The sequence below is a fragment of the Poecilia formosa genome, unplaced genomic scaffold (genome assembly GCF_000485575.1).
Source record: "Poecilia formosa unplaced genomic scaffold, Poecilia_formosa-5.1.2 Scaffold481, whole genome shotgun sequence".
NCBI lineage: Eukaryota > Metazoa > Chordata > Actinopteri > Cyprinodontiformes > Poeciliidae > Poecilia > Poecilia formosa.
This window is the reverse complement of record NW_006800420.1, coordinates 134962-150590: the sequence shown is the minus strand read 5'-3', so window position 1 is coordinate 150590 and position 15629 is coordinate 134962. Positions and strand designations below refer to the sequence as shown.

Here is a 15629-nt window from a genome sequence, read left to right as displayed (position 1 = left end):
ACACACACACATGCACACACACACACACATGCACACACACACACACACACACAAACATACACACACACACACACACACAGAAGGTTGGAAGGTGTTTTCTGCAGACTGCCTGTCCCTGTTTTGGATCCTTGGTGTGAAACTCGTCGTCTCTGTCTGGCAGAACCTCTTCATTACTGATTGTCCCTCAAACTCTCTGTATTGAGCTCAATATATGAATAAACCTGACAGTGATTTCACCTGACTGTGCCTGGTAACACTGTTTTCCACAACAATTCTCAGACTGAGGAACTTTCAACCTCCAAGTCACTTAAACTGGCTCTTTTAAACACCAGATCTCTCTGTGCTAAAGCTCCATTAATGAATGATTTCATCACCGAGCATAATATTGATGTTTTATTTCTGACAGAAACATGGATGACAATAATGAACCAATCGTACTAATTGAATCAGTGCCTCCTAACTGCAATTTTTAAGTGAGAATAGAAAACATAAAAAATGAGGAGTGGCTTCAATATTTAATATACACATAAGATGATAAAACACATTTTTCAGATTAGCTCAGAATGCTTTGCAGACGAAGCCAGCTGCTGTTTTAGTAAGGAGAGCAGTGCCATCTAGTGTTTGTACATTCCAATTGCAGGCTGCCAACAAATACGGGACCGCAGTTTCATTTAAAATATGGCAACCTAATTACAGCTTCAACTACGTTTTTATTACTAAACCCTTTTTAATTGTAGAAGTTAATATAACAGATCCAAAACGAGACCAGTGAGTTTTCCATGTGACAGCTGAGGGGGTGCACCGTTCCTGGAGGTACTGCAATACCAGGTCGATGCGTGGAGTGGACGGAGCAAGCCCCTATTCCATCTCCCTGCTCCAAAAATCAATTTAATATATGGTCCCCGGGTAGGGGACGTATCAGATATTAAACTGATAAGAACAGATACTACACTTGATCTTAGCCAAAAGGCCGAGAAGCGATAACCCATTTAACTGGGGAGGTAACCATTTCAACCTCGACTATCCCATTTTCACTCACGGTTCGGAAAATTTTATGTTTTATTGCTCAAAAAAACAAGCAGTGCAAATAAAAAATATTGCTCTAAAATCACTGACCTTGTTTTTACAGCGAAAAACAAAGACAAATGAGTCAAACCAAACTAAAATTTCGTGTGGAAAAAGACCGACTAGTTCATTTCTGGTCACGTGATACGCGTGTCTCCAATAGAAATCCTGGAGGTTAAAACACATTTAAAAAGGTTTTCTCCTTACTTGGACGTTTACACATAACTGTGATGTTATGTGTAAAATTCATCTAGTTTACATTTGATTATGATGAATAAAGCTGTACGGTTGAATTTAATGAAGCCGTTCAGTTTTTGTTTTACACGCTTTGCCTACAGCGACCTCTCGAGGACATTAAGGGCTTGTTCAGCACAAACTAAGCATTGAGTTTAGATAAAGTTACACGTAAAATAATCCAAGGAAGTATTCCTGCCATTTTATTTTATTGTTGAGGGGCACAGGCAGGTCTCCAGATGCACACATACAAATAAAACATAAAGTAAAATGTCGGTGGGACGTTTTTATAAGAGGAAGTTACAAAACTGACATACCGCATTTGGCCACCAGAGGGCTCCCCACTCCGCCAAACCATTAAATACTGGCTACAGTTCCGATTTTACATTTTCTCTTCTCCGTAATGTGGCAATCGTGATGAAGGTCTGGATAGAATATCAGCAGAAAAGGTTCAAATGAAATACCAGAAATGATACTAAAGTACAACTCTTACAATATAAGAAATGACACAGTTTAGTGGAATATATAATTAGATTTTGGTTATTTTGAGATGAGAAACTTGGATCCTTATATAAATATTGAAGGTTTTTTTAAAATATTAAATAAATATCCTGAGCTGATGAAAGGCTAAAGATGCTTTATATAACAATAAAAAAACAACACTTTATATCTGGAGTTAGAAGCTGTTTCTAACTCCAGCACTGTAACCGCCTTTCTCTCATATTTTATATCAAGGATTTATTATTAGAACACAATCAGACCTGTTACATAATTTTATGTCCTTTTAAATTGGTGACACCTGATTAATAATGGCTATTAATCACTGATGATGTCATGTTTGACAGATTATAGACACTCTACTCTTTTCCGGTTCAAGACCATGGCCTCGGATTTGGAGGCACTGAGCCTCATCCCGGCCGCTTCACACTCAGCTGCAAACCGCTCCAATGAGAGCTGCAGATCACGGCCTGATGAAGCCAACAGGACTACATCATCCGCAAAAAGCAGAGATGCGATCCTAAGGCCACAACACGGATCCCCTCAACACCTTGGCTGGTCTAGAGTTTCTGTCCATGAAAGTAACGAACAGAATCGGTGACAAAGGGCAGCCTTGGTGGAGTCCAACTGTCACCGGAAACGAGCCCGACTTACTGCCGGCAATGCGGACCAGACTGACACCGGCCACACAGGGACCTGACAGCCTGTATCAAAGGGCCCGGTACCCCATACTCCCGGAGAACCCCCCACAGGGCTCCCCTAGAGACACGGTCGAACGCCTTCTCAAAGTCCACAAAACACATGTAGACCAGTTGGGCGAACTACCAGAACCCTCCAGGACCCTGCTGAGGGTGTAGAGCTGGTCCAGTGTTCCAGAACTAGAACCACACTGCTCTTCCTGAATCTGAGGTTCGACTATCTGATGGACCCTCCTCTCCAGGACCCCTGAAGACGTAAGAGTCTGACCCCCCTGTAATTGGAGCACACTCTTGGGTCCCTCTTTTTGAACAGGGGGACCACCACCCCAGTCTGCCAATCCAGAGGAACTGCCCCTGATGTCCATGCGATATTGCAGAGTCGCGTCAGCGAACACAACCCTTCACCATTCAGAGTCTTAAGAAACTCCAGGCGGATCTCATCCACCTTCGGGGCCCTACTACAGAGGAGCTTTTTGACCACCTCGGTGACTTCGTCCCCAGAGATTGGAGAGCCTGACCCAGAGTCCCCAGGCTCAGCTTCCTCAGTGGCACACCATCCCCACTATAAACAGTGTTGGTGCTGTACTGCCTTCCCCTCCTGAGATGCCAGAATCGCCTCAAAGTCGTGTGGAAGTCCTTCTCCATGGCTTCTCCGAACTCCTCCTACGTCCGAATTTTCCCTCAGCAACCACCCGAGCCGCATGGATTGCCAGAACCCATCAGCTGCTTCCGGGGTCCCATAGGCCAAAAAGGCCAGATAGGACTCCTTCTTCAGCCTGACAGCATCCCTCACCAAAGATGTCCACCAATGGGGTCGAGGGTTGCCGCTGCGACAGGCACTGACAACCTTATGGCCACAGCTTTCAACAATGGAGGCACGGAACATGGTCCACTCAGACTCGATGTCCCCCACTTCCCCTGGAAAGTGTTCGAAGTTCTGCCGGAGATGAGAGTTAAAGCTCCGTCTCACAGGGGACTCCGCCAGACGTTCCCAGCAGACCCTCACTACACGTTTGGGCCTGCCAGGTCTGACCGGCTTCCTCCCCCACCACCAGAGCCAACTCATCACCAGGTAGTGGTCAGTGGACAGCTCCGCACCTCTCTTCACCCGAGTGTCCACGACATACGGCCGCAGATCCGATGAAACTATGACAAAGTTGATTGTCGAACTGCGGCCGAGGGTGTCCTGGTACCAAGTGCACATATGGACACCCTTATGCCTGAACATTTTATGGACAATCCGTGACGAGCACAGAAGTGCAGCAGCAGAACACAACTCGAGTTCAGATCGGGGGGCCGTTCCTCCCAACCACGCCCCTCCAGGTCTCACTGTCATTGCCCGCGTGAGCGTTGAAGTCCCCCAGCAGAATAAGGGAGTCCCCAGGAGGGGCACTCTCCAAAAAGGGTGGGTAATCTGAATGTTTAGAGCGTAAGCACAAACACAGTCAGATCCCGTCACCCCACCCGTAGGCAGAGGGAGGCCACCCTCTCATTCATAGGGCTGAACCCCAACTTACAGGCACCAAGATGGGGGGCAACAAGAATGCCCACTCATGGTAAGTTGCCTCTCATCATGGGCAACTCCAGAGTGGAAATATGTCCGCCTCCATGCCTGACTCCAGAGAGGGGCCCCAGTGACCCGGGTCCGGGAGAGGGAACACGGTTTCCAAAGGCCTTCTGCATCATAAGGGGACTTCGGGTTGCACTTTGCCTGGTTCCTCATCCCAGGGGCATGAAGCCCCAGACAGCGCAGCTCCGATAATCACTCCTATAACCCCTCCACCATTATAAGGGCAGCCCATGGAGAGGCGGAAGGACTTTACATTATTATAAAAATATACCAGTTTTGTGCTTTCTGCCACACAATAACAAATATTTTGATGCAAGTTTTCAACAGATGCTTCATAAAAGCTGGGCAAATGAGGGGAAGAACTGATTTGAACAAAATTTAACAAATCTGTATTTCATTCTTTTTATTCAGATTTTTTAAAAATAGATTCAGCTTTATTTGATCGATGTTTCTTCTTTTCTACAGTCTGGATTCAGCTGTTTTCATTTTCCTCTGATTAAGTTACTTTAACTGTTCCTGATATTTTTTACATAAACCTGTAAAAAATCTGAATCTAAAAAACAGAGTCTGCCATCAGTCTGCGATTCCCCTTTATTCCAGTTTTCTTGTTTTTCCAGTCTAATAACCAGATTTACATCCTCTATGTACACGCTCAGCTGGAAAACAAAAACTGAAAGGTCAGAGGTCAACTTCTCATGTCACAGCTACACCAGGTCTAAAAAAGCCACAACCTGCAGCTGACCTCTTAAAGTCGCAGTGCAGAGAAGTAAACTCCCAGTTTCAACATAAAACATCATCAGGAGCTTAAGGAAATCTTCAATATGATTCAATAATTTCATATGAACCGAACCAGGAGCAGCAGAAAGAGGCAGCTGGAAAATTAAAATGGGCGTCTTTCCCGTTTTAATGAGCCTCAGATTCGTATTTATAATTAAACAGTTAAATATGATTGGTTTAAAACAGAGGCGTCTCTGGACTCTGGCCTAGTCCAAACACAGCCGGCTAGCTGGGAAAATAAAACACTTTGATGCGTTTCATCCACTAGAAAATTCTGTTTAATATCACTAGAAAAGATTATTAAAACTTGGACCAATTAGTTTTTATGAACACCCGGCTAAGTGTGAACCAATAAATAAACTAATAAATAATCTAATAAATAAAAAACTAATTTGTATTTATTAGTGTACTGGGTTTTATATTAATGTTTGTATGAACTCAACATGATTCTTTAGGGCGACCAGCTTCCCCCCGGGGGCCACGGCCGCCCGCTCTGCCCCCGTTAGAGATGCCCCTGGCCTGATCGAAACAGGAAACAGGAAACGCTCTGCTGCATCCTGGTTTGTTTCCACTCGACGCCAAGCTGGAGAGACATCAGCAATGACCTCAGAGAAACAGCAAACTGACCTCTGACCCTTCAGCCTGGGAAGGGTCAGAGGTCATCTGAAGTCCCGGGAGGTTCAAAGAAACAACCAGAAACCCCGGAGCTTCACCTCTGACCCTACAGCAGCTAGCAGGTCAAAGGTCACGACCCTGGAAGCCTCTTCTCTGCAGAAACAAGATGGCAGCCGGGTTGAAGTCAGCAGAGCTGCAGCTGGATGAAGGACGAGACTTCTGGGACAGAACCGGGATGGGCAGAACCGGACCCAGCAGAACCAGCAGAACTAGAACAGAAGCAGTACGAGGTTCTGCTGGTTCTGGCTCTGTAATGTTTGCAGCGGGTGTAACTTTCTTTGCACTGTGACGTGATCAGGAGCAGTAAGAGTTCTGTTCAGCCCGGTATTGGTTCTGCCCCCTCTGCGTCCGGTCCAGTTGAGGTCAGAACGGGTTGATCCGCAGCCCGGTTCCGAGCGGGGAGAACGGGTTGACCTTGGCCCACATCAGAGCGTCGTTCAGAGAAATGGCCGACTTGTTGTCCTCCAGCAGGAACACCGGACCCTGAAGCAAACAGAACCAGAACCAGAGCGTTACGCCGGCCCGCAACCTAGGGGTGTAGTGATACAATAATTTCACAATACGATACGATATATGATATTCTGGTCACGATGCGATATGTATACGATATTTGTTGAGCGATACAATTTGCTACGATTCAGTGCATTTTTACAATTTTCTGAAAGATTTTAGAAGGACAGAGTGATTTTAGTGACATTTTGTGTTCCATAGACTTGAATTTAGTTAACTGAAAACTGATTAAAAGCACCAACTACACAATACCTGCCTCTGATTGGACAGTCTAACAGTCTGCAGCTGGACAAAATGAATCAAAGACGCAGTTAGAGAATTAGTTTCTGTCATTTAATTCATGTGGATTTGACATAAAACTCAAAAGTTTAAACGGTAATCCAGGAGCAGAGTAGGGAGGTATCAGCCTCTGTAGACTCTCAATATGCAAATGATTGCACTTATGTTTTTTCTTTTGGACACTGTGGCTGCATTTTGGAGTAAAAATGCAGCCACAAATGCAGTCTTTTGGACTATGGGGAAAAAGGCTTTTCTACCTTGTCTCCCGGAGTTAGCCGTGGCTGTAAGCTGTTTACTACTAACTGCTAAAGTCGTGGCTCCGCCTCACCCCGCAGTGATCGACTCCCTGCAGCTACGCAGCGCCGCTGTTCCCCTGCTTGGATCTCTGAGTAGCTGCCTCTCAGACTGCCAGCATCTCATAGTACTCTCAGTCTCTGATACTTTTGGCCTGTAGCTAATAAGAATGATCGATCAGCCATTGTTATCATGGAAATCCTCACTGCGCCGCGGATTCCGGCTGGGGCTTTTTCCTCTTCGTCTTCCTGCTCAAAACACAGCGCCGCTGCGCGCCCGGATGTTATCAACCATGTTCATTCTTCAGGTAATCCTTTATATACAGAACAGAAACCGCTAAGCTAAAAACTAATTACGAAGTGAATGCTACCAGTCAAAATCTGCATTAATTTCGCGATTTCACTGCTTTTGCAGCTGCTCTGTTCTCGCCGCTTCTCCTTTCCGCTTCTCTTTCACGGCTATTTGCGCAACTTTACTTCGTTCCTCAGCAACAAAATACAGCCCATCGTTATTTATTGAAGATTTTACATTTCCAAAAACACAGGAATCTAATGTTTCGTTTCGTTTTGTACGTTTGGAAGCTCATTCCCTCTCACATAATTGGAACAGCCGGGGAATGGCGGCGCTTTTGACATTTCTCTGACCTTCAGAAAAATATGGTTTACTAATTTTAGCATAACTCCGGTTATACTTGGCCTATTAACAATTTAAAAACTGGTGTGTAGTTTATAATGTGCACTTTAAGCTCGAGTTGAAAGTGAGACTGAGGGAGGCGGAGTCTGGCTGCTACGGTAACAAACTAGACGTTAAAAAGAGCTGTCAGGCTATGGACCCCTATGGTTTAACGGATCGATACTCGCGGATGAAAAATCGATACTTTCCGAGGGCGGAAAATATCGATATATATCGCCAAATCGATTTATTTATACAGCCCTACCGCAACCCCGGGGAACAGAACCGCACAGGCGCTCACCTGGATCCTGTGTCCGGTGAAGCAGGACAGGTGGAGGTCCGAATGGCTCGGCAGGTTGGAGCCGGTCACGTAGTCGGGTCCGACCAGAACCAGCGCGCCTGGAGGAGAACAGAACCAGGACCGATCAGGACTGGACCCGATCAGAACCAGAACCGGTCTGAACTGGACCCAATCAGAACCAGAACCGGTCAGAACTGGACCCGATCATAACCAGAACCGGTCAGAACTGGACCCGATCAGAACCAGAACAAGTCATAACTGGACCGGATCAGAACCAGAACCAGTCAGAACTGGACCCAATCAGAACCAGAAAAGGTCAGAACTGGACCCGATCAGAACCTTTGTATGTAATAATCTGGATAATCTATTTACATCTCTTCACATTTAAAAATAAATGCAGGATGAAATAATTTTACATATTTTTAAATGAATTTATTTTCTTTAAATACGAGTTATTTAATTTCATCATTTAAAATGTTTTACATTATTTAATGAGAAATTTATTTACTTAATTTTTATTTAATTTTGTCCCTTTCGGCCTTCCATAGAACACAGGAACCATCAAAATACTGAAATAATTTATCATGTAACTGAAATATTTTCAAACTGACTGGTTAATTATTTAAATATTTAATTTATTTAGCGAATAAATTAAATATTTACTGAATAAATTAAAACGTTTCATTAATTCATGAATAATGTATTTATATATTTAAATGAAATATTCTCAATTTTATCCAACTAAGGAGATTTAAATCATTATTTCTTGAGTTATTTATTGTAATTTGGGACTGTTTGCCCTCCGTATTGACGGCGACTCTGTACCAGCTCCAGACAGGGTTCTGGTCGGGTTCTGTACCAGCTTCGGGTTCTGTACCGGCTCCAGACAGGGTTCTGGTCGGGTTCTGTACCGGCTTCGGGTTCTGTACTGGCTCCAGATTCTGGTCGGGTTCTGTACCGGCTCCAGACAGGGTTCTGGTCGGATTCTGTACCGGCTCCAGACAGGGTTCTGGTCGGGTTCTGTACCGGCTCCAGACAGGGTTCTGGTCGGGTTACCTGGTTCTGTGGGCTGGATCTTCCTCTGCAGGCAGCTGAACTCTTCCCTCTGACTCTCTGATGGAGGACTGGGGACGACAGAGACAGTTTGGACAGGTTGGACTGGAGGAAGAAGAGAGTGATGAAGAGGAGGATGAGGAAGAGGAGGAAATGTTTTTAAAATCTGAAAAGTGTGGAGAGCAGACCCTCAATGACTTTCAGAAGCCAATCAGCTGGTTAGTCAGAGAAGTAACCATGGTAACTTTACGGCTAAGTAGAAATGCATGCCACACTTTTCAGATTATTATGGTTTAAAACAGAATAAAACCAGGAATCATTTTCCCCTCCATCATCACTGATGATTTTCCAGATCTCAAATCTGCTCCTCCTCTTCGTCGCTCTCCCCCGCTCTGCTGCGTTGCCATGGTGACCCGAGCAGCAGAGCAGGAAGTGAGCACGGCGGCGTTGGCCGACCTGCCGGGCTGCGTTGCCGCGCGCCACGCCTCCAGCTCCGCCGACAGCTGCTGGATCTGCAGAGGAACGCCGACCTCCCGCCGCTTCAGCAGCTGGCTGAGACACACAGAGAAGGGGGTCAGGGGCTGCTGCCGTCGCCATGCAGGGGGCGCCACAGCTCAGGAGCCTTTAGTAATGTGTTGGCTGTAATTTGGTTGCTTTTCCGGTTTTATAATTTTATGTTTAGGAACTTCAACATTTTATTTTTTTCCTGATAAAAATCCAAACTTCTTAAAAACATCTCTGAGTAAAAACAGGAAGTTTGTCCTGGAATATTATTCTCCATTTGTGGGATTTTACTGGCATCATCTGTAAATATAAAACGTCTCTGAATTTCAGAAATTTGGAGAGAAGATGAGAAAAAAAAGGAAAAAGAAAATGCAATATTTTTCTTTTTTTTTTTTTTGAAATGTTATCCATTTTTCAGTAATTTTTCTACAATATACTTTAAAATAACGTTAATAAGATGCAGAGAGAAGACAGAAATATCCAGCAGTTCGGGAAAACGTTATTTCTGATGTTTATCTTTCTGATTGGCCGCCAGTTAAATTTCTTAATAAAAATAAAATAAAAAAACAAAGCAACTGACACTCCTGCAAAAAAAGCTAATCTGTGGAGATTAAGTACAATTGGATGGGATTAACATAAAAATATTACACGTTTTCTTATCCAAAGAGGAGATTGTGGTGCAATATTTGGCAATATGTTCAACATCAGATTAATAAAATGTTACCTGATAAAATCATTAACTAAAGTCAGAAGACGCAGCATTTATGCTAATGAACGTTATAATTATTGAACAGTGAATAAAAGTGATGAAAATGTAAAACTGAACGTTATTTTAATATTCTGTAGCGTTGTGTTTGCTAAACTAATGGAGACCAGAAGCTGACCTTTGACCTAATGTAGCGTTTTTTCTCATAAAGACGAAGATAGTCTCATAAAGACGAGGTCTCACTCTGAGGAAAATCCAATAGTAATAAACTGCAGTTGCTCTCCATGATAATCATGACATTCAGTTAGTTTGGAGCCGTTACTGTTGTTTCAGTAAACTAAACATTATTTTAAATAAACTACTGTAATCTCAGGACTATTGAGAACACCCATTAATTAAAAAAAATAAATAATATTATAAATATACGTCACATTTATCTAAGCTGCAGGTTTCCACCTTTTGGGGTTGCCTTTGAGTTTTTAAAAAATGTTTTATTATAAATCATTTGACTTTTTTATCTACTTTATTATTAACAAAATAGTAAAAAACATAACATTTTTATTTAATGTTAAAGTGTGCAGAACGTCCTTGCTAAACATAATGTAACTGGTTCGTTTATGTGTGTGTGTGTGTGTGTGTCAGACTCTGGTGGAGCAGAGCTCTCTGCAGTGGGTCCCTCATGAAAGACTACAAACATGGAGGACAGGAGAGCCTAGTTACCATGGTTACGGGTGTGTCGGTTCATTCGTACCTGGTGAACTCGTAGAGAGCAGGAACGATGCTGCAGTAGCTCCGTCTGATGGCCAGTAGGCCTCCGATGTAACCGCACAGGATCAGCAGCTCACTGCGCTCTCTGCACACACGCACACACGCACACACACACACACACACACACACACACACACACACACACACACAGAAATATCACAGCCAGGGTGAGGGCCTGGCGTCCTGCGGAGCCGAGTTCCTCACTGTGTCAGCCTGGGCAGGACGAGGCGGTCGGTCCGGATGTAGCTCAGCAGGTCCAGGATTGGCTGAACCCCGTCCACCGTCCAATCAGATCCGGCCAGCTGCTCTGATCAGCAGCAACACGCAGCATGAGATTCACAGCGGGCATCCGCTCACAGCCGACACACAGCGGGGCAAACAGTTACCTTTCAGGAAGCTGAGGCCCATCTGCAGGGCGAGTTCAGGCTCAGAGCTCAGCAGGTGGAACTTCACGGCGGAGAACAGATCGCCGTCAGCCGCCGCGGCTACTGCCAGATCCGAGCACTCATCCAGGGAGGGAAGGCCACACTGCAACGACAAAACAACAACCATCCCAGAGAATACGATCAAACTGTAATCTGGGCGGAGGTCGCCTCACCCGCTGGTGCAGCTGGTTGATCTCTGCAGCACTTCCTGGGTGGAAGGCGCACAGCTTGGCCAGTAAGACGTGATTATCAGGGATCATCTGCAGCAGGTCAGCGGAGAGCTCCCTGAGAACAACAGACATCCTAACAGACCAGCAGCAAACACAGAAACTCCTCACACAGAAGCGGGCTGCATGTCTACCATGTTGGGGCCGTCATGTACTTCCTGGCCAACAGCTCCAGGCAGTAAGCTGTGCTCTGATTGGCTGCTTCTCCCAGGACCAGTCCCACGCACGCAGCCAGCTCCAACTCGTTTCCCCGGATCAGGCTGGCCATGGCCGACTGCAGGACAGAAACCTGGCTTCAGAACTGAGGAGGGAACCTGGAAAAACCTGGAGAAACCTGGAGAAACCTACGTGGATGTTGTCGACCGCCAGGTGGCAGCAAGCGGCCAGGACGGAGCAGCCATCTTGGAAGTACCACTCGGCCAGCTCCTTACAGACGTGATGAAGGAGGCTGAAGGCAGAGAGACGAAACGTTTATTATTATTTCTGCTCACTGAGTTTATGATAAAGATTTACTGCTGGCAGATTAAACAGCAGAGAAACTGGTTAGTGTAAAAACGTAAAACTATATTAAAAAGTATTTCACTTCGATGTTGCTTTTGTCCTAAAATCATTTAAGCTACATATGCTACTTAATCTAATCGAAACTAAATTAAAATATGCTGAGGAGGGATTAAATTATTTGTAATTTTAAATCTTACCTTATAAAGGAAGCTAAACAGAGCTAAGATAAAATAAGCTAAGTTAGCATTAGTTAAGTTAATTTAACTCCTAAACTAAACCAAAGCATGACACCATAAGCTAAAATAAACTAAGTGACTTGGGATAAAGCAAGCTATGCTAAGCTATAACTAAAGCTAATATAATACAAGTTAAACGAATGTGGGTTAAAATAAGAAATGCTAAAATAACCCAAATCTAGCTAAGATGGGCTAGGCTAAGGGAGCTAATCTAGTGTAGGCTAAAAGAAGCTAACTTAGGCTAAGCTAATGTTGTGGATCTTTATCAATGCTGCTGATGAGTTTACTGTTCTCTAAGCGATGAACCGGGTTCCTGCCGCCTCCGTACCTCTGGTACTGCTGCCTGTTGTCCACGTCGTTGGTCGTGTGGTTGATGGACGAACTCTGCGGGGAACGGATGTTCCCTTCACACGCTCCCTGCAAACAGCGGCTGATCAGACCCGGCCTGCTGGACGCACCTGGTGCCCCGCCCCCTCTGTTACCTGTACGATCAGCAGGGCCTCCAGCAGCTGCCCCCTGCTGGTGAAGAACGATACGAGCTTCTTAATGTCGCCGGTGGCGATGCAGTACGGGATGGCGTCATCGTTATCGTCGGCCATCAGCTGATCGGCTCGTCTGCAGAAATACAACCCAGTTACTGACAGAACCAGAACCAGAACCAGAACCGGAACAGAACCAGAACCAGAATAGAACCAGAACCTGCTCTGCCTCTGGTTCTGAGTGCGTTACCTCTGCATAAGTTTCTTCCAGTACTTCATGGAGACTCCTGGCGCCACCGCCAAGGCTTTCTCCCACTGAAACAGAAGGCGGGTTCAGGGAGCAGACAGGAGCTGAACAGAACCTGTGTTTGGGCCGGTGACCCGGTTCTCACCTGTCCCAGCTCCACCATGAGCTCGCAGTACCTCTGGATCTGACCCAGCCTCAGGTGGATCTCTGCTGCTTCCTTCAGACGCTCCTCTTTGCTCGGCGCGCCGATTCCTCCGCCGAACTTCGACATCTTAACGATCGTCAGCTCCTGAGCTTCAGACTGAAACAATTAAAATAAAGCATTAAAAGATTAAAAGATAAAACAACTAGACAATAAAATAATAAAACATTAAAACATAAATGATTCCAGTGTTATTTGTGCCAGCAGCTTAAAACCCCCGAGACGAAACTAAAACCTAATTTAGTATTTTAAATAATTTAAATCCCTAAAAGGGATTTTATCTGATTGAATAAAGCTGAGGTCCATCATTATTAACAATAGCAGAAGAAAATATATAAATATACATTTTCATCAGGTTAGAAAGTAAAAAGACTTATTTTGTTTATTAATGTTTGATCTATTTACCTATATATATATAATTTAACTGATCGTTCAGTTTAATCAACATAAAAATGTTTATTTTTCTACAAACTGTGTTTATATTGTTGTAAACTTATTAACTAATTAAATCTTTTTGTGTTGCCTCGTATCACATCTGGTAGCTTCTGTTTACATGCATTTTAATGGCACTAATTTTATTTTAAATGCTACTTCTTAGTGTGATAAATAAACAAATTAACTAATTAAAATAAAATAGAAATAAAAGAAATACAAGGAAAAAACAATACTCAATTTGAAAAATATACAGTAAATTATTTTTCAAACTATAAAAAATAAAAACAAAACACATAAATAAATAATTTACTTTTCAAACTTGTATTTTTCCTCTCATTGCTGTTTTGTTTAGTACATTTTTTATTTTTGTCTGAAGAATAATTTAAAACATTTTTGGCTTTTTTTTTAGTCTTACTATTTTTCACACCAGATTAAACTAAGATTTTTTTTTCTGTTCACAGAAAACACTGAACCATTTCAAAATAAAAGCATTTCTTTAATATGCTGACATCTTTTAGTTTTTGTGGTTATGAACAGTTTAGTAAAGTTTTTGCTTAACTAAATAATTAAAGCACTACTGATTCTCATTGCCTACTGTTAAATTTAGACGCTGTTGTTTTAGATGCCTCTCTTTTGATTGGCTGTCTGCCTGCTGGGGGGCGGAGCCTGCAGGGTTACCTGAGCAGCTCACCGTTTTAAACTTCACCAGGTGTTTCATGTGCATCACGCCTTTGCTGTAGCTGACAGGAAGCAGCGAGTCGTCCTGGCCGTTGATGACGAACACCAGGTCCCAAAGGTTGCTGCTGCCCCCTGGAGGCTGAGGGCGACACTGCACATGCTCAACACATCCAACAGAACCTCATCCGGAACCAAACGGTCCGATCCCCCAGCCGACGGGGGCTCCGGCCATCAGCAGATTAAAGATTTACCCGGAATGCAGAGATTATGTCATTCTTGTTTTAACTGAAGCGTCAGAAAAAGTCTGGATGAGATTTGATTTGTAGCTAACAGCGCCATCTATTGGTTAGCTTCACTATTTTCCCTGAGATTCATCACCAGAATGTTTATTAAACATGGCGGAAGGGTTGGAGTTACAGCAGGACAGCAGCAGGGGGCGCCAGAGGTAAGGAGGCAACATGAGCTGATTATCTCATTATCCGCTGCTGCTTGTTTATCCGGTCACTCAGGCTCAGCAGGAAGCTGCTCCAGGCCCAGAGGGACCGGTTCTACTGCAGACCGGACCTGAACAGCTTCCCTGAGTTCTACTTCACACAAGAAGAAGAGCTCAGAAAAAAGGTTGTTTTCTGCAGACATTATCAGTTCTGACATCAGGTTTCATCAAATCAGTGAAAAACTGCAAGATTTTAGACAAAGCATCGACTTACTAAAACACAGAACAATACAGATATTTAGGTTTCTATGGAAACTGCCAGATCTAGGAAATACATTTTAACGATATTTTAAAAAAATAATTAAAGCAAGAGTTATATATAAAACCAGAATATTGCTTTTAAGTTAAAAAAAAATACCCTAACCCTAACAGTAAATCAGAAAAACTCTTGGGAGTTTTAGGCTTCATCTAGAAGAAACAGGAGAGTCACAGTGAGCCTCTTAAAGGGCCAGTATTGTGTTTTCCAGCCCCACAGGGCTATAAGTAGCTCTATCATGTAACTATGTTGCCTTCAGTTGTTACAAAATGACTTAAAAAAATGACTTAAAAAAATTCACTTCCTGATTTAACGCCTTGAAATTGGGTCTCTGTCTCTTTAAGAAACTCCTGATCTGTGTGAAGCTCCGCCTCCAGGAAGTCATCCCAACATGGCTCCTCTATTAACCCTTTAATGTTTTTACCAGCGTTGATCAGGGCTCAGCAGTTCCAGCAGCTGTTTGCTAATTGCTGCTGGCTAGTCTGAAGGAGCTGAGTGGGGGAGGAGCTGCGCCTCTAAGGCGGGGCTTGGTCCACCCAGGTGTTTTAACAGCTGAATGGTTGCCATGGAGACTAAAGGATTTGTCAAACATGAGAGAATCAGAGCAACACTGCAGGTTTGTTTCTGATCAAAGATCAAAACTGATTTTAGACACCGGCCCTTTAAGGATAAACTTTTACTGAGTTTTACATAAAAAATAAAGTTTCAATGAGGAAGTTTGCCTGATGAAGAGGAGCCTGAAGACATCAGACCCCCTGCTGACCCCGATGACATCAGACCCCCTGCTGACCCCGATGACATCAGACCCCCTGCTGACCCCGATGACATCAGACCCCCTGCTGACCC

The 15629-nt window shown here is 44.0% G+C and overlaps 1 protein-coding gene across 5 annotated transcripts in view; it reads right to left on the bottom strand.

Annotated features, from left to right (window-relative positions):
• Window positions 1-4587: 4587 nt before the first annotated feature.
• wdr17 (WD repeat domain 17) overlaps window positions 4588-15629 on the bottom strand; it is a 25432-nt gene continuing 14390 nt past the window's right edge. For 2 of the 5 annotated variants that reach the window (XM_016664371.1, XM_016664372.1), the window contains exons 18-32: window positions 14048-14173; window positions 12865-13020; window positions 12723-12787; window positions 12476-12608; window positions 12322-12410; window positions 11605-11704; window positions 11391-11530; window positions 11203-11314; window positions 10991-11132; window positions 10809-10911; window positions 10588-10689; window positions 9083-9178; window positions 8630-8697; window positions 7544-7671; window positions 4588-6046 (exon numbers count right to left, since the gene is read on the bottom strand). In XM_016664371.1, the coding sequence (XP_016519857.1) occupies window positions 5834-6046; window positions 7544-7671; window positions 8630-8697; window positions 9083-9178; window positions 10588-10689; window positions 10809-10911; window positions 10991-11132; window positions 11203-11314; window positions 11391-11530; window positions 11605-11704; window positions 12322-12410; window positions 12476-12608; window positions 12723-12787; window positions 12865-13020; window positions 14048-14173 (1773 nt within the window). In that variant the 3' untranslated portion in view covers window positions 4588-5833. Of the gene's footprint in view, window positions 6047-7543; window positions 7672-8629; window positions 8698-9082; window positions 9179-10587; window positions 10690-10808; window positions 10912-10990; window positions 11133-11202; window positions 11315-11390; window positions 11531-11604; window positions 11705-12321; window positions 12411-12475; window positions 12609-12722; window positions 12788-12864; window positions 13021-14047; window positions 14174-15629 lie in introns of those variants that run through there. The other 3 variants (XM_007578502.2, XM_016664373.1, XM_016664374.1) reach the window with 3 other exon arrangements.